General features: G+C 43.9%; 1 protein-coding gene across 2 annotated transcripts; it reads left to right on the top strand.

Annotated features, from left to right (window-relative positions):
* The first annotated feature begins 2,660 nt into the window (after positions 1-2,660).
* On the top strand, positions 2,661-14,778 carry CEP20 (centrosomal protein 20). Of its 2 annotated transcripts, none has more exons than XR_012896141.1 (5): positions 2,661-2,815; positions 7,415-7,612; positions 9,036-9,120; positions 11,075-11,191; positions 14,316-14,778. XR_012896141.1 is itself a non-coding variant. In XM_006119588.4 (5 exons), exons 1-5 carry the CDS (start codon positions 2,704-2,706, stop codon positions 14,390-14,392), a joined length of 612 nt encoding a protein of 203 aa, XP_006119650.1. In that variant the 5' UTR covers positions 2,663-2,703; the 3' UTR covers positions 14,393-14,778. The 2 variants fall into 2 exon arrangements, 1 of the variants encoding a protein (XP_006119650.1); XM_006119588.4 differs by having other exon boundaries at positions 2,663-2,815; positions 11,052-11,191.
* Positions 14,779-17,415: the final 2,637 nt, after the last annotated feature.

Below are 17,415 nucleotides of genomic sequence, written 5' to 3'. Positions count from 1 at the left end.
GGGACCACTGGTGTAGACTCTTATGTTAGGAAGAATACTATGTATTGACTTTGATTATTAGCTGCTTTGTTTTAACTACCCAATTTTCAAATACTTACTGATTCCCTCTAGCTCCCTGTCTCCCGCCCCCTTTTTTCTCCCCTCCCCTCTCCTATTTTGGGTGTTCACATCCTAAACACATAACTCTGGTCATCTGAAGAAGTGGGCTGTGCCCACAAAAGCTCATGATACCATTTACATGTTTTGTTAGTCTATAAAGTGCTACCAGAGCAGTTGTTTTGTTTTTTGCTTATCAGCTAGGTGGTCACCAACAGGTCGATCGCGAGATACTGGTCGATCTCGAGGCCTCGACCAGTCGCTCGCGAGGCGTCCTGTCCGCCCCGCCTCCATTTCCCTCCCACCCCCCACAAGCCCCACTACTTACCTCAAGAGAAAACGGAGGTAGTGTCAGCTTCAGAAGTCCCGCAGCTTAGCGGCACTTCCGGCAATTCCAGAAGTGCTCTAGCTGCTCTGCCGGCCGGGTGTACTGCGGGAGGGAGCATTGGCTCCCTGCACCGTACAGGAGGGTGATAGAAATGTAGCCGTGTTAGTCTGGGGTAGTTGAAGCAAAATGCAGGACAATGTAGCACTTTAAAGACTAACAAGATGGTTTATTAGATGATGAGCTTTCGTGGGCCAGACCCACTTCCTCAGATCAAATAGTGGAAGAAAGTAGTCACAACCATATGTATCCTTGGATATATATGGTTGTGACTACTTTCTTCCACTATTTGATCGTACAGGAGGGGTGAGTCAGCCCCACGGGAGGCGCACAGGGGGTTTCCCGGCGCGTGCGAGGGGGTTGGCGCAGGGACAAGTGCACGCGGGGCTTCCCTGCGTGGGGGGGGGTTGGCCCTCTGGGCAGGTGCGTGTGTGGGGCTTCCCTGCACGGGGGGGGGGAGGTTGGCCTCTGGGCAGGCGCACGGGCAGGGCTTCCCTGCACGGGTGGGGGGGTTGGTCCTGGGGCAGGCGCCTGCGCGCGCGGGGCTTCCGTGTGCGGGTGGGGGTTGGCCCCGGGGCAGGCGTGCATGTGGCTTCCCTGCGCGGGGGGGGGGAGAGGGGAGTTGGCCCCGGGGCAGGCACACGCTGGTTTCCCTGGGAGGGGGAGAATCCTGGGAGGAGGGAGATGCAGGGGACTCTCTGCCTCCACTGGTACCCCACTCCCCAGCCACAGAACGCTGTTCCCACTCCCCTGGTCCCAGCCACAGAACTCAGTCTCCATTCCTGTCCCCGCTCCCCAAACTCTGTCCCCACTCTCCTGTCCCCAGCTACAGTACTCTGTCCCCATTCCCCGAACTCTGTCCCCACTGGCACCCTGTCCCCAGCTGCAGAAACCTGTCCCCACTGGCACTTTGTCCCCTGCTGCAGAACCCTGTCCTCTGCCCTCCCAGCATCCTGTTCCCTCTCCCCTGCCCCTAGCCGCAGAACTCTGTCCCCACAAAATGTATAATTATAAATGCTTCATTTTAAATAGCATGAATAAAAAACAGGCCATTTATTTCATAACTATAAACACGTGATTTTAATTGTATGTATCGCATAATTTAAAAATAAACTGTTTATCAGAGGGTGTAAGTAAGGGCTGGGGATAGCAAGTGATTGACAGGAGGAGAATAGAGAGGGTGGGGCTTCAAGGAAGGGGTGGGGCAGTAGATCTTCGCCTGTTCTGAGATTTAAAAAGTGATCTTGGGTATAAAAAGGTTGGAGACCACTGAGCTAGTCATTTACATCCCTAAATGGTACCAAGGACTACATATGTGGACAGACACCCAAATAAAGAATATAAACAAAAAAAACCCCCACAAAATGAATAGTCACTAGGGGGCTACGTTTAGACTGGCATGATTTTCCGCAAATGCTTTTAACGGAAAACTTTTCCGTTAAAAGTATTTGCGGAAAGGAGCATCTAGATTGGCACGGATGCTTTTCCGCAAGCGTTTTTGCGCAAAAGCATCCGTGGCCAAACTAAACGCGCTTTTGCACAAAAAAGCCCCGATCGCCATTTTCACGATCGGAGCTTTTTCCCGCAAAACAAATCTGATCTGTCTACACTGGCTTTGCGCAAAAGGCCTTTTCCCGAACGGGAGCAGCATAGTATTTCTGCAAGAAGCACTGATTTCAGACAGTAGGAAGTCAGTGTTCTTGCGGAAATTCAAGGGCCAGTGTAGACAGCGGGGAAGTTTTTCCACAAAAACTTTTGCAGAAAAACTTGCCAGTCTAGACACAGCCGGGTTGTTTAATCACCATGACTTAATATGGTGCATATATAATCAAGTGTGTTTTTTTTTTTAAAAGGCATAATTCTAGAAGTTTTCTTCTCCTTCACCCCTGAAAGGGCCTTCCCTCACACCTTTCTTCTCTTCCTCAAAGAGAAAGGCTTCCTTCCTTGTTCTCCCCTGCACCTCTCAGAGGGTTCGCTCCCTTCCTCCTGAAGAGATTACTTGTAACCGCTTTGCATAACAGAGAAACAGAGCAAACACCCAAACGCGCACAGTGCAGCCAAGACATGGGAATTTACACGCGCCCCGCCCGCGCTTCAGAACGCTCCAGCGGCCACGCCCCCTGACTGGCTCAGGGCGCAGCCACAGAACGTCCAGACAAGCCCCACGTCTGCGACGGAAAGATTTCCGCTCCACCTCTGTCGGGGCTGCGAGCACAGCACGCATGCGCGGCGTGACCGCTGCCAGCCACCACCATTCATCCGGGCCTTTCACCGCTGCGGGGCGGAGTCTCGGTGGCCGTTGGAAGATGGCGACCATTGCCGAGCTGAAAGCAGGTAATGGCTGCCCGCGGGGAGCTGCGGTGCTCTCTCTGGAGGGCGCTGGGAGGCTCTGGGCCTGCGTGTGCGGCCGGGCTGCCGTTGCTGGAGTCCCATGGCCCGGGCGGACCCGGTTTCCAGAGCGGAAATGGGGCTTCGCCGTGAGAGACGGGCGGGGCGAGGCGGTGCTGCGCGTTGCCTCATGCTGTAGGGGCAAGTCGTGGACTGGGCCCCGCTGTCGTCAACGATGAAGTAATAAATATTGCCCCGGCTTCCAGAGCAAGCCAGGGAAGGCGAGATGACCCCTCAAGCCCCGTTCTCTGCGCCTGGGCGGCTCCCTGTGCGTGCAGCCTGGGACTGTTGACCCGGACCCGTCAGTCTCCTTCCGCCCCTAAAACAAACCAGGAGCCGGTGCCAGCAACTCCCGTAAGCCGGAAACAAGGCAGAGTTCTGCTTCCCACGCGAGCGCTCGCGCACATCCATCTGACCGGGGCCCCCAGGGCGAATCGTTGTTTTTGCGGATGCCCCTCTGATAAAGTCCTGCTTGTTTTCCGCCTGTTGGTTGAGCTACCGCGAACCTCCTTTTCCTGTGGTTTCACTCTTGTCATGCTGCAGTTAAACCTACAGCTGGCAGGAACTACCTCTTATCAACAGGCTCTATCATCCAATAAAATCAAAGAGAAATTCATAATTCGGGCCAGCAAATTAAAGTGCAATACATATGTCCTTTTCATATGTGTTCCCCTTTTTAATTGTATCCTTTGGTATAGATAGTTGTGACAATTTTCTTCCACTATTTGATCGGAGGAAGTGGGTCTGGCCCAGGAAAGCTCATCACCTATTAAACCATCTTGTTAGTCTTTAAAGTGCTACATTGTCCTGTTTTTTGTTTCAGCTACACCAGACTAACATGGCTACATTTCTATCACCATAGATGAAAATATTGCTCAGTTCATTATGCAGTAAATTATCCCTTTCATTCTGTTCAGGCCAACCATTTCATCAGTCTTAACCAGGCTACTGCCACCTGGTAAAACAGATGTTGCTGGCAGGTTGCATACTATGTAGGAGAAGGAAATTAAACAGAAGGAAAAAAAACATTGATGGGAACTTTGTTAATCTCTGTTTGGATGGGTGGAGTAATGCACAAAATTATGTGGTAATATGTGCTTGTGTGGCAACAGAGAAGAACTGGGCTACTCAACTTTGGAAGCCCTGGGGACTACAGTGATACTCGCTGTACATGCTGAGGGCTGCAACTTAAGTGTGGTTGCATATATATGCAAATATCTTATTTCATGTGGACATGAATACAAAGATTAAAGCAAGACTACACAACACGGGCCCCCTTTAAAACCATTCTGCTGATATTAATAAAATGCAATATTTACCTGATTTCCACCCATATGACAGCTCTTTTAATGAGCAATAACAGTCCAGGAATTTAACTACTAAAACTCATATCAACAGAAGACCATTATATTGACTATTTTTATGTTTTGACTCTCACCTGAGGGCCTTGTGTTGAGCCTTCTGTAAATGCAACTGCATATGGGCTGCATGTTGAGTGGCCCTGGAGTAGAAGGATGCCTATTCTACAGTCAGTCCATCAGGAAATGCTTAAATGTAGCAGCAGTAAGAGATAAGAAACAGAAATTTGAGTGTGAAGTGCATAGCTTTGTTGCTGAGATTAGAAGAAATCTTGAAGAAAAGGGAGGGAACTTGTAAATTGTAACATGGGAACAAAGCTTGTTTGCTTCAGCTTCACTGAAAATAGCAAGAGGATCCAAGCTAATTCTCCCCCAAGATGTAAGATGGAATTCAGTGGTTTATATTAAGAACAGGCCTTTTCTTATGACAATTTGTAAAGCAAATAGTGACAAAATACTATAGATGGAATACTAATATGTGGCTGTGACATGGGACTCTAATAATCACCCATCAGTCATGCTAACCATAATAAATTTCAGAGCTGATTTCTGATTTAAAGACAGTCATGCCACAGTAGTGATGGAAATGATAGCTAATCTCCTGAAACAGCTCGCTGAAGAGCTAAACCAGCTTTTGACAGTAGTAGTCTCTTGCAGGTACAAAGTATATTTTCTTCATTTGGACTAATTCAAAGTTGAAAAATGGAGGAGTGAATAAAAATGAGGGAAGGAGGAGTTGTACCCCTCAAGTTTGAAAGACAGCCTAAGTAAGATGAACAGTCTCCTTTTCAAGAGATTTAGGCAAACAGGACTTTAAGCTCCAGTCACTCACTTTGGCATATTGAAAAATTTACCAGGCTGACATAAAATCAATTTAATTGGCTGACTACGGTTAATCCCTGTTTCTTTAATAAATCATTGAGTTGTAAATGTAAAATACATTTTGATGAAAACATGTATGCCACACATTTAAGGTTGTAAGTAAAAAAAAGTATATGCTTGCATGTAATTTCAGTTTGCAACCTAATACAGCTTGAGCAAAAAGTTAATTATCTAGTAATTATCTAGCAAGATATTCACCCAGTCAGGAGTCTGAAAATCGTAAGCTATATAATTGCATAAATGCATAGAATTATTGTATATCTCCCAAGCAGCAAGGAAATTTATCGAACACTATTTTAGGAATGTTAAATATCGGTTAATTGAATAGTCGATTAACCTGATGAATTCTTATTGGATACTTGACTATTCTTGGGGGCAGGGCCAGCAGCCAATGTGCTCTGGCCTCACTGCTGAGGAGCTCTCTTTCACTGTGCTGCTGCCTCTGTATCAGAGGCAGCAGCATGTGGGGCCAGGCAGGAGCTGGTCCAGGAGGGGAGCCAGTTTAAAAAAAAAGTTCCCCCCTGTGGATCGGCTGGCTGTCTCCCAGCGCTGCTGCCTCTGATACAAAGGAAGCAGTGCAGGGTGGCAGCCTCCCCTATCCTGGGGAGGTCTGAGCTCCCGGACCTGGCATGAGTTGTGACTGAGCTGGGCTGTCTGCCTGCCTGGTTCCTTATATACTTTAAAAGGAGAGCCACAGCAGGGGTAAGTCAGCCTGCTAAAAAATTTACTGGTGGGGGGGAGGGAGTCTAAATGCATGTAGTCTATAGTATTAACCTATAAGCTTTTGCTTATTGGTTAATCAACTACACTATTACATCCCTATTCTATTTGTGTGTGCACTCTATTTTAGTTGTAAATCAGCATGTTTATATGAACAAATGAGTTCATCTTTCTTTAGAAAAATAAAGGAAGTACAGCCTTCCATTTGGTAATTTAAATTGCTGAAAATGTATCTAGATCCTTGTTTCTTAAACTGTGTTCTGCGGAGAACTGACAGGTGTACCGTGGCCATTTGAAGAAAAAAATGGTGGCGAGAGCTACTGACATGCAGTGGGTGGTGCGAAGAGATGAGCAAGTGGTGACACAGCTGGAAATGAGGCAGGGCTACCCACGTTCCTCACATGCTTCTGCGCCTGGCTCGCAACCGCCTGGGAAAGCTCCGTCCCTCAGTTGCGCCCCTTGCCAGAAGGGAGGAGCATTGCAGGGCCAGCAGCAGGGCCGGCTGTGATTGGCTGTCTCCGCTGCTGGTCTGGGGATCCTGCCTGCCAGGGGAGAGAACTGCCCTAAAGCTGCCACCCCAACTGGGTCTTTGCACTGCTGTCTTTAGCCCTCGCTTGTTACCCGGGACAGCTGGGGAGGGGGGGCCGGACCTTCCACCCTCTTGCACAGACAAGGCATTCAGTATTCTGTGTCAAAAACAGCAGAGCCGGGGATAGAGCTATTGAAGGACAAAACATTAAGCACTAAGGGACCCACTGTGATTTGGGGGGCAGGGTAAGGCCCTCAGTGCCCCTAATGCTGGTGTGGCTGCTATGGCTGCTGTTGGCCAGCTGTTTGACATTAACCTGTGCTTGATAAGGTATTGAATGTATAATTTCCACCAAGATGAGTAAACTGAGTAAATTACATTTCTCTATGAAAAAGGCAGAAGTCTAGAAGACTTTGCAGGACAGTGAGCCAATATTGTTGTTGAGTGTTCAAAAGGTGAGCTTTTTTTTTCTCTCAACAAAAAATCCTTGGTGTTCATCATAAAAAAAATTGTTTGGTGTTCATCAGAAACACCAGAAAGCAAATACATAGAACTTATTAAATATCACTCAAATGTATTCTTAATCAATATTATCATTAGTTTTGGACCCTAACTCATAATTTTGAACACTTGATTGGTAGCACTGCTGAGTATTGCTCACCAGCCAATATTTAATACCTAAATTAGATACAATGTGAGTACATATTGGCCTTTACTATACTAAACACTTTAAAAAAAATTCTTACTGGTTCTGGCAACACGGGAAATGTGTATACACTTGTCTGAAAACATGAAATTAAAAATACTGTCCGGCTTTGATCAGAGATTGTCTAATCAACAATGTGCTTAAAAAGCCAGTAGCCTTGTCTATACTTGACATCTCATACATTTTTTTCCTCTTCCTCATTAACCAGCATTCCAAATAGTTTGGACAACTGACTTTTAAAAATGATTGTTACATAAAATAACTGATTCTTGGGGTTCGTATTGAATATTAAGCTTAGGACTATGTGCGATAATAGAAATTGATTTTTTTTTTCTGTGTGTATTCAATAGTACTCAAGGACACATTGGAAAAGAGAGGTGCACTGGGACAAATAAAAGCAAGGATCAGAGCTGAAGTTTTTAATGCGTTGGATGACCAAAGTGAACCAAGGCCACCACTGTCTCATGAAAATCTTCTAATCAATGAACTAATTCGTGAATACTTGGAATACAATAAATATAAATACAGCGTATCTGTTCTAACAGCAGGTATTGGGTTGGCTTACTGGCTTCAACTGCTTTTGTTTCAATCTTTACCTTAATGGATAATAGCCGGATAAGCTCAAGAAATCAGATCGTATTATATAGCAATGACATAAGTCAGTAAGTCCTCAGGGTTCTAGTGCGTACTTTCCCTCTCCCTCCCTTGTCCCCAGCTTATCTTGTTAAGGTTAGTGGAGATAAATGAGGTGAAGATAAGTCTATCTCTCTTCCCTCAGGAATCAGGCTAAATAATTAGTCTCTAAGTATCTTTCCAGGCTCTTCACCAGAAGGTAAATGCTTTGATTAGCAATTGATGCACAGGACAAGAGAGGATTGCTTTCTAAAGCAACAATGAACAGCCTTTAGTAGGGGGTGGAGAAATATTGTTGCCACTTAAATCCAATCCGACATGATGCACAAAGTCTCTATGGAATGTAAACTGCCAACACTGAAACATCTAAATATTTACTGAAATGGGAATGAATATTTTCAAGTGTACAGTCCCACTTATATTTCCATTTTTCGTCAAGTGCTAAGTGGAAGTATAAATGAAGGATGAACAATCGGGTGTCAACAAAATTGGTCCAAAGTACATTAACACTTCAAATTAGGTGGAGGGCAGTCTTATGTCTTGGAGTACTCTTAAATATGCTACCTAATTGCACCCAGGTCTCAGTTAGATGTATTCAGCAAAACATAGGATTCAGGGCAAAAAAAAAGTAATTCACGATATTTGAACAGTTACAGCTAAACTTTAATGCTGTTGGTTACATTTCAAATATTAGCATGATAGCTATTTTGCTTAATTAGACTTTTCATAAAATAAATCACTACCCTACATATTTGTACCCATTTGTACAGGTCCTCTGTTGCTGCTGTTGCCTGCTTGAAATGTAGTGTGCAAGACATGTAACATGCTATAATTGTGTTAATAATACTTAAACTGGAAAGATGCAGTAATTATTCAAGTAAAGAGCTATTTTGATATTTGTACTCATTGTGATATTATCCTTCAGAGTCAACATTCTCTTAAAGGTTATTTTAAATGCACAGAAATGTCCATTAGTCTTTTGATTGGGAAGGAGGAAGGAGTTTGTGGATTCCATTATATGAAGAATCAGCTGGATATTTATAAAAGTATCCCTATGGGGGGGAATTTAACTTACCCAAATGTTTTTAATTTTAAAATGACGTTAGGAATGTTTTTCTTTAATAGAACTTTATAGTAGAGGATAATTATTAAAGTTTATTATTGGAATCCCAAGTACTATTGGACTTAGTGTCATCATGGCAATAGATAATGGAATATATGTTAAAGGTAACGTGTGTATTCTGCTGTTGCTCTACAGACTCGAGAGTGTAAAAGATAAACAAGAAGTTTGCTAATGTAAGAACTTTAGGAAAACATTTAAAATATTTTACTTTTCAGAATCTGGTCAACCTGAAGTACCATTGGATAGACAGTTTCTTGCTCGTGAACTTAATATAGCGGAAGATCCAAATAGAAGATCAATGTAAGTAGATTGTTTGTAGGCTTGTAGAGCAAACCTATGTATATCCACTTTTTATCCATAGATATTTGCATTTGCGGATGTGAATGCAGATATCTGCAGCTCATTTTTGTGACTAAGGATGGGGATATAAATTTCCTATCTAGAACCCTGTAAATTTGGAGATACCCACAGATATAAAGTGACTATCTGCATCTGCAAATGTCAATACAGATATCTGTGCACCATTTTTATGGATACAAGTGCAGATATAAATTTTATATCCACTCAGGGCTCTAATTATTTGAAAGCATAGTACACTCTACTCAACAGTATACTTGGACTTTAACAGGGTTCGAAAAAGCTAGATTGATTCATGGAGGTTAGGTCCATCAATGGCTGTTAGCCAAGATGGGTAGGAATGGTGTCCCTAGCCTCTGTTTGTCTGGAAATGGATGACAGGGAAGGGATCACATGATGATTACCTGTTGTGTTCTGTCCTATTGGCCACTGTTGTTAGGATACTAAGCTAGATGGACCTTTGGTCTGACCCAGTGTGGCCATTCTTATGTAATACACCACATTTTCTGTGCCTTTTGTAATATTCATTTAAGACCGGTGTAAGTTCTATTTACAGTCTTAAGTCTTGGAGACGTGAAAATTGTCTTTCGTGGAACTGGCTTACATTTCATGCTCAAAGGATATAATTCTGCTCTGCACAAGCATCTTACCAAATTGTGTAGTAACTTACGTATTTCAGATGCTCATTGTGTATGTTGAACATTTCTGTCTGGTTTGTGGTAGTCTCCAGATTGCATATTAGTACCACAACGCGCAAGTGTCACACAATCCTTTTAGAAATTTATTTCACTTGGATTTTTCCACACGTCTTTCAACCAACTCAAAAGCAGTTGTGAAAATGTGCTTTGAGATTTCCATGTGACTTTGTGTGGTGCTCCTTCACATGACGTTCAGAAGCCAATTAAATGACTGTTTAACTGTACTGGGTATTGTTAATTTTCGTATATGAATAAAAAAATCATAGGATAGCTTTTTATTTCTCCTGATTTAGGACATCCTATGAAGGAAGATGATCAAATAGGAGTTGCTTTTTATAAAATTAGGAATATATGTTACGTTAATTTGTTTTTGTTTACAAACTCTGACATTTTTAAGCTAAATAATGTAGACTGGGGTGTCCAAACTTTTTTCAAAGAGGGCCAGATTTGATGAAGTGAACATGCGTGAGGGCCGACCATTTTGCCTGACATTCTTTGAACCATTAAAATTAAATGCAAATTAACTATTTTATGCAAAGTTTATTGCAAACGGCATACTTTTTATTTCATCACATGGATGACAAATCTAAACAGGTGTTAAATCACTCTGCCTTTCATATCTGAAGGCCAGATGAAAAAAAAATCCAGAAAGCTGAAATATATGTCAGGAACATTGTGAAGTACATTACATATTATTGGTAATAAAGGTTGTCTGTCAACTTTTAAGTTCAAAAAATATGAACAGGAACATAACACCAAGTATACATGTTGTGTCCAAATATATTTATAACTGATTTAGACCAACTGACATTAACTGAGATTTTACAATGTATTCATCTCAATACATATGGATTCGTTGGGGGCCATAAAAGATAGATATTGCCAAATTACCTGTGGGGCCGTATTAAACCGGAACACGGGCCGCAATTGGCCCCCGGGCCGGACTTTGGACATGCCTGATGTAGACACAGGAATTGTAAAACTTGAGTTAAGAAACATAGTGTTTAGGAAATAGTTATGCTGAAGACGTCTGTCTGTACACATTCTAGGAACCAGTATTGAGGACTAAGTGGCCTTTCCTGTTCTAGGATTCTTTTTGTTTTTTGAAAAAAAGTGGAAAAATTCTTATGCTCAGCATTTTCTATGTACTCTACTTTGTTGTGTCTCTTTTAACAGACCTCTCTTGTATGGAATTCTAGCTCATTTTTTACGTGATAGTAAAGAAGAAGGTATCCAGAATAAGTTTTCAAAAGGATCTTCACTGCAGTTTCCAAGACAGAACCTCAGCAAACTACCTAATGAAAGAAATCGAAAGGGTGTGTATGTCTTAATCTGTATCTTTGTTTTCCCTCAGGAGTTGACTGGATTGTCTTTTAAGACATAAAATGTACCTTCTGAGCACCACTGAATCTGCTCTGATCCCTTCTCGTGCTTCAACAGGCAGGCTGCGTCTAGACTGGCATGATTTTGCGGAAATATTTTTAACGGAAAAGTTTTTCCGTTAAAAGTATTTCCGCAAAAGAGCGTCTAGATTGGCAAGGATGCTTTTGCGCAAAAGCATCCATGCCAATCTAGACGCGCTTTTGCGCAAGAACGCTCCAATGGCCATTTTAGCCATCGGGCTTTCTTGCGCAAATAATTAAGGTGCCTGTCTACACTGGCCCTCTTGCGCAAGTATTCTTGCGCAAGAGGGCTTATCCCTGAGCGGAAGCGTGAAACTATTTGCACAAGAAGCACTGATTTTGTACATTACAAAGTCAGTGCTCTTGTGCAAATTCAAGCAGCCAGTGTAGACCGCTGGCAAGTTTTTGCGCGCAAAAATCTTGCCAGTCTAGATGCACCCGCAGAGTATAGCATAGTGGTTAGAATTCTTCATTCCATATCTGGTATTGCCAAGTAGAACTTGACCATTACTTCCCCTGCCTCTTTCCCTGTTTTGAGCCTACTGACATGGATATTTTATAGAACAGAGGTGCTAACTCGCATAGGAACAGTCATTGCCATGGGTCTAGAGGTGTTTTGCATATATTCTTAATGTGATTATACAGATATTTATAACCAAAAGTTTGCCTAGTGCATACTAAGTTATTTCCCCAGTTGATTGATAATTTCATACACGTATATATAACATGCAAGTTGAACACATCAGAATGCAAAATAAAATATACCAAGTGAATTGTATTCTTCTATGCAAAGAATGCATTAAAGCTTGAGATTTGTTTTTGATAGAATTATTAATGTTAATATTTTCAAAAGGTGTTGGCTAATCATCTAGGGCTACACCATGTATACTGCTACAATACCACCAGATAGCTATATATACATGAAAGAAAATTAATTATGGTATGAGCAAAGATTTATGAAGCAAGAATCTTTCACTTTCAAAAGTATCTAACAGATCTCTTTTTAAAATAGTGTTCATACACATTACCTTGCCACTTCTTAGAAGGAGGAATAAAATAGTCACACATGCTGGAAAGCAGATGAGAAGATTGTTCACAGATCTTTTTTGCCATTAAATGTCCTGATAATTGGAATTTTTCTCTGAAATGGGATTGAATGTTATCTAGAGAGCAGACATTTTAATAATTGTGCCCAGTACTGTTAAATGTACAGCCTTATTTTAAGCAATGCTGAGCATGCTGCAGTTTCTGTAGTCTTCAATGGTAGCTGCAGGTAACCGGGATAATTGAGGATGGGGGAACAGGGTTTTTTTTTCACTTCATATGAAAATTGTAAGACTGTTACAAATGGTTGAAACTCATGAACAGCAGACAGATGAGTTATTCTAGTTGGTAGATAGTAGGAAAAGCTTTGTGCAATTTTTCCTGCAGCTTTAGAAGATAGGACTTGCTGACTGAACATTACTAGTGTTACTGATCTTGCATTGAGAATCAGTAAATCCCAACTCTAGTGCCAAAATGTCACCACAATCTTTTTCCAATTTTGCTTCTAAGGAAAAAGCCCAAATTCCTCTTTGTCCTAACGGCATCAGTTGAATTATTTCAGATTTATGTTGGTATAACTAGGAGCAAAATTTTTTCCCAAACTCTCAATAAAGGGTTGGCGCAATATTGCATCTAAATTTTTCCGTCCAGGTGCAGAATAAATGTTATGTGCACCAAGGCATGTGTGGATGTCCACAATCAGAAACACATGCTGCCAGTTGTGAATATCCCTGGGCGCTCTGATAAGCAGCTGGGTGGCCCCCCAAGTGCATAGCTTACAGTGAACACTGGGGCAGGAGGGGTGTTTCATACACATGAATATATATTTTATGCAAAGATATTTCTTGTATGTTCTGATCATCAACATTTTTGTACCTGGAAGTTCATTCATTCAGGCATCTTTCTTTGGGCATAAATACCCAATTCTGTCTCTAGGAATAAAAAGCACACTGAGATGAGTGGGAGTTTTTCCCCTGACTTAAGTCATCTCTAGATCAGGCCATAACTGATATTACCATGTTATACTGTAAAATTTCTCTGTCTTTGCTTTCCTGTTTCTAGTCACTTTGGCAAGGTCCACAAAAGGTATTTAATTTCCTAACTTCCACAGAAAGCAATGGAAGTTGGGGCCTAAACACTTGTGAATCTGGGCTTTTCTGCGCACCTGCTACTGATTTTGACTAGATATAGTGTTTTGAGCACAAGGGACTGATAGGGGCATTTGCTCAAGGATTTTTTTAAATTAAATAAGCCACTCTGCCATGTATTTTGTTTATGCCCTCTTTGAGATTTAGAATTGTTTGGGTACTTTCCCTTAATTATCAATCTTTAGCAGGGTTTACTTTTTTTCTTACATTATCTACAGATAAAAATCATTTATCTGGGGCTGTATTTTTATATATTTATCATCTAGGGATGTCAAAGTGGGAGGCAGTGACAGTTTCCTTTTCACCACGAGAGAGTGTTAAAGAAGCAACACTTCACAGAATCTGGGTTTCTAGAGAAAAAAATATTTCAGCATTCTGGAATTTGTTTTTACTTTCTGTATAAATAAAACTCTCCACAAGGCATGTATGTTCAACAATGGAAGAGCAGACCTTTATTTTTCGTGTTAGAAATATCCTTGCTCATGTTGTCCTATGAGTGTTCCGATAAACTTTTGAGCATGTTGCATCATGATGGAGATCCTGCCATGTACTGTAATTTATTGTATATTCTAATACACCATATTTAGCTATCTAAAAACTGTAAGAAGATTGAAAGCTCATTCTGTTAATACTTATTCAAAAACATTATTGTAGCTGTATAGACAAACTTACAGTTCATAACTGCTAATGCAGAAACTGACATGGATAAGTTTCCTAGCGTCCTCTTGGTCTTAAAATGTTCTATGTACTGTGGTTCAGACTACTAAATTTTGTTAATAATGACATTTATATAAAAATCTCTGTGGCTGCATGAATATTTACACTACATCTTTTCTTACTTTCAGATGCAATTCCAGAACCCGGGAGGATGGCTGGCACTAGCATTGAAGATCCATTTGTTTTACAGGGTGTAAACAGATGACAGTTCAGTTTTTATATGTCCATTTCTCATTTAAACAGTCAAGATTGGATCCTGGAAACCCTTTTTCACGTGAATAGTTCTTGTTGTCCCTTTGACTTTGGTGGGACTGTTTGAATGAGTAAAGGCTACTCATAAATAAGACTTTGTAGGAAAAAACCCATAATTTATTGCTGGAAAAGCAACATTAGAATGCTCTGGACCTGTTTCTATGCAAAAAGGATCCCAACATGTTTTTATTTACAAAAATAAGAATTGTCAGGAATATTTATTCTATTCCAGTACTCACTAACTCTGTCTTTGGTCTCTGTACTTGACATTACTTTTTCTGTACTTGTGAAATCTCTATTTTTGAATATAGGAATAAAAGCTAACTTTGTTTTGTTTTATTTTGCATTTGACTTGCAATGGTGTAAAACTTAATTTTTAAGCATTATTTGGTAGTGGCAAGCTCACTACTTCCTACAGATGATGAACGGAAAATTAACAATGAAAACAGAACTAAATGCCTGTGGGTATGTCTATACTACAGCATTATTTCAAAATATCTTATTTTGAAATAGTTAATTTGAAATAAGATATTTCGAAATAACGCATCTGCACACAAAATGCATTTCGAAATAGCGTTTTGCTATTTCGAAATAGTGTGTCCACACTGATTGAATGCTGAATTGCATTTAAGACCAGCTGAAACCAGTTCCAGCAGGGCATCAGGTCAGTAGTTACTTTGTATGGCTGCTATCTGAGGCTTGTGCTTAAAGGGACCCCTCTGGACAACCAGTTCTCAGCTTTCTCTGCTTGCTTGCCTACCTCGCTGAGGGACAGCAAAGCATTTTTGTCTCTGCCTGCTTTGGTTGCCCTGACTCGGGACGCCACAGCACTCAGCACCATGGAGCCAGAGCTGCCCCTGGGCACTGATGTTCATTTTGGATGTCTTGCTGCAAGTCTGGCAGCAATTGCCCGATTCTGCCTCACAGCATCTGCTGCAGCTCGACCCCCCAGGCCCTGTTCCGGACCCTCCTGGGGGTCGAGGAGGAGCAGCAGCAGCACCTGGACGCCAGCATGCCCCACCGCATCTGGACACCAGCAGTGACTGGTGGGACCACATTGTCCTGGAGCGCTGGGGAGACCAACAATTGACCCAGAACTTCAGAATGAAGAAGGACACCTTCCGTAAGCTCTGTGAGTGGTTTGTCCCTGCTCTGCAGTGAAGGGACATGCACATGAGGCCCATCATTCCCCTCCAGAAGTGTGTGTGGCCATCGCCCTCTGGAAGCTCTCCATGCCGGATAGCTACTGATCCGTGGGGAACTAGTTCGGCATGGGGAGATCCACCATCGGAGCAGTGCTCATGCAGGTATGGCAGTCTCCGGCCACTGTGCCAGGAGGGGGGGGGGATGCAAGGAGAGTATGGGCTGCCCTAGGGAAAAGTGAGGGAGGTGGTGCAAGTCCCCTCCATGGGAGGGTTTAATCTGTCCCGCCTGCTCTAAAGACTGCCTGTGGTGACTAGAATTGCAGGGGGTGTTGCTCCTGGGGAGGGTGTGGAGCAGTGGCAGGGAAGGAGCACTGTCAGCCACCCAGGCAGCCCAGGGACTCTTGGTTTTGTGTGTCCCTCTGCAAGTGGTCAAGGCCATTAATAGAGTGCTGCTCTGCAGTGTCATCCACCTCACTGATGTGGACACGTGGGTGTACCGCAACTCCTCTTTGTGCCAGAGGCTGCACGCCAGGACTTTCTTCCCTGGCCATCACATCAGGGTCAGGGACGTGGGAATGCCTGGTGGGGGATGCGGCCTACCCGCTACAGCCCTGGCTCATGAAGCCCTACATGGGACACCTCAACCCTTCCCAGCAGGCCTTTAATACCAGGCTCAGCAGGGCCTGCACTGTGGTGGAAGGTGCCTTCGGCCAGCTGAAGGCCCGTTTTAGATGCTGCTTCACCCTCCTGGACCTCTCCAAGAGGAATATTCCGCACATGGTAGCGGTATGCTGTATGTTGCACAATTTGTGCGAAAGGCAGGGGGAGGCTTTCCTGCCAGGCTGGATGGCAGAGGTTGACCACTTGGCTGGCCTGTACACGCAGCCCTGCATGGCTCCCAGCCAGGAGGCCCATCAGGGAGCTGTCGGTATCCGGGAGGCCCTGCGGGAGAGCTTCCAGATGGAGGATTGAAGTGTCCCTGGCGGCCTTGTGCTTTGTTCCACCGTTACGACCTTCCACTTTCCTCTCCATAACCCCCCGCCCTTCTTGATGTAAAATAAAAACATGTGTGTTGTCAAAAATAAACTGTTTATTGAACATAACTGGAGTGGGAGGGGGAATGAGGGTGGTAGAGGGGAGGCGAGAGAGGAGTAGTAAACCTGGGAAGAGGGAGCTGGAAGGAGGAGAAGCTCGGGGTTGGGGGTCTTGCTGGTCCATCTGTCTTCCAGCACTGCGGGTGCAGGGGCCTTGGCGTCCCTGGCGGGGAGGGAGAGTGGGAGAAGGAGTGATAGCTGGGGCGGCAGCAGGGGCTGGAGCAGCAGGAGGTACCAATTCTGCACCAGGGTCTGCAGGTGGTCGCAGATGGCACAGCCCTGGGCAAACAGCTCCGGCCAGTTCTGCCGCAGCTGCAGGTCTTCATGCACCCAATGCTCCAGGATGTGGACCGGCCTTTGCAGGATCCCCAGAGGCTGCCTCTGGTGGTACTCCTGGTTTTGGGTCACCCTGCTGGCCTGGGTGCAGGAGGATGGCCTGGGCGGGGTGGAGCGCCCTGCACTCGCAGCTGCTGCGGCTGTAGAGCAACAAGAGAAGGGGTCAGTTATCCATGGGGACACAGTTGGTGAAGCCCAGCCCCCCTCTGCAAGATGAGGGCGGCAGGTCTCCACACCATCAGAGCCAATGTGCTTGTTTGGCATGTCCTGCTATCCCCGGGAGTGTGAGCTGGCCCGAGACTGCACCCATGCCCCTGTGCTGTGTATAGTGTGGGGGTAGCAGGGGAGGGGATCTGTGCCCTGCCTCTGTGTAGAGGGGCCCCGTGGAGAGAGGGCATCAT

Source organism: Pelodiscus sinensis, chromosome 16 (genome assembly GCF_049634645.1).
Source record: "Pelodiscus sinensis isolate JC-2024 chromosome 16, ASM4963464v1, whole genome shotgun sequence".
In the NCBI taxonomy this organism is placed as follows: Eukaryota; Metazoa; Chordata; order Testudines; family Trionychidae; genus Pelodiscus; species Pelodiscus sinensis.
Note: the sequence above shows the minus strand (reverse complement) of the source record. Positions and strands in the feature narration are given on the sequence as shown.

What these genes read in the sequence shown, in the direction of transcription:
- CEP20 (XM_006119588.4), top strand. Translation starts at nt 2,704, where the DNA reads ATGCGCGGCGTGACCGCTGCCAGCCACCACCATTCATCCGGGCCTTTC. An exon ending in CATTGCCGAGCTGAAAGCAG is followed by an intron (nt 2,816 to 7,414) that starts GTAATGGCTGCC and finishes TGTATTCAATAG; the next exon opens with TACTCAAGGACACATTGGAA. An exon ending in CGTATCTGTTCTAACAGCAG is followed by an intron (nt 7,613 to 9,035) that starts GTATTGGGTTGG and finishes TTTACTTTTCAG; the next exon opens with AATCTGGTCAACCTGAAGTA.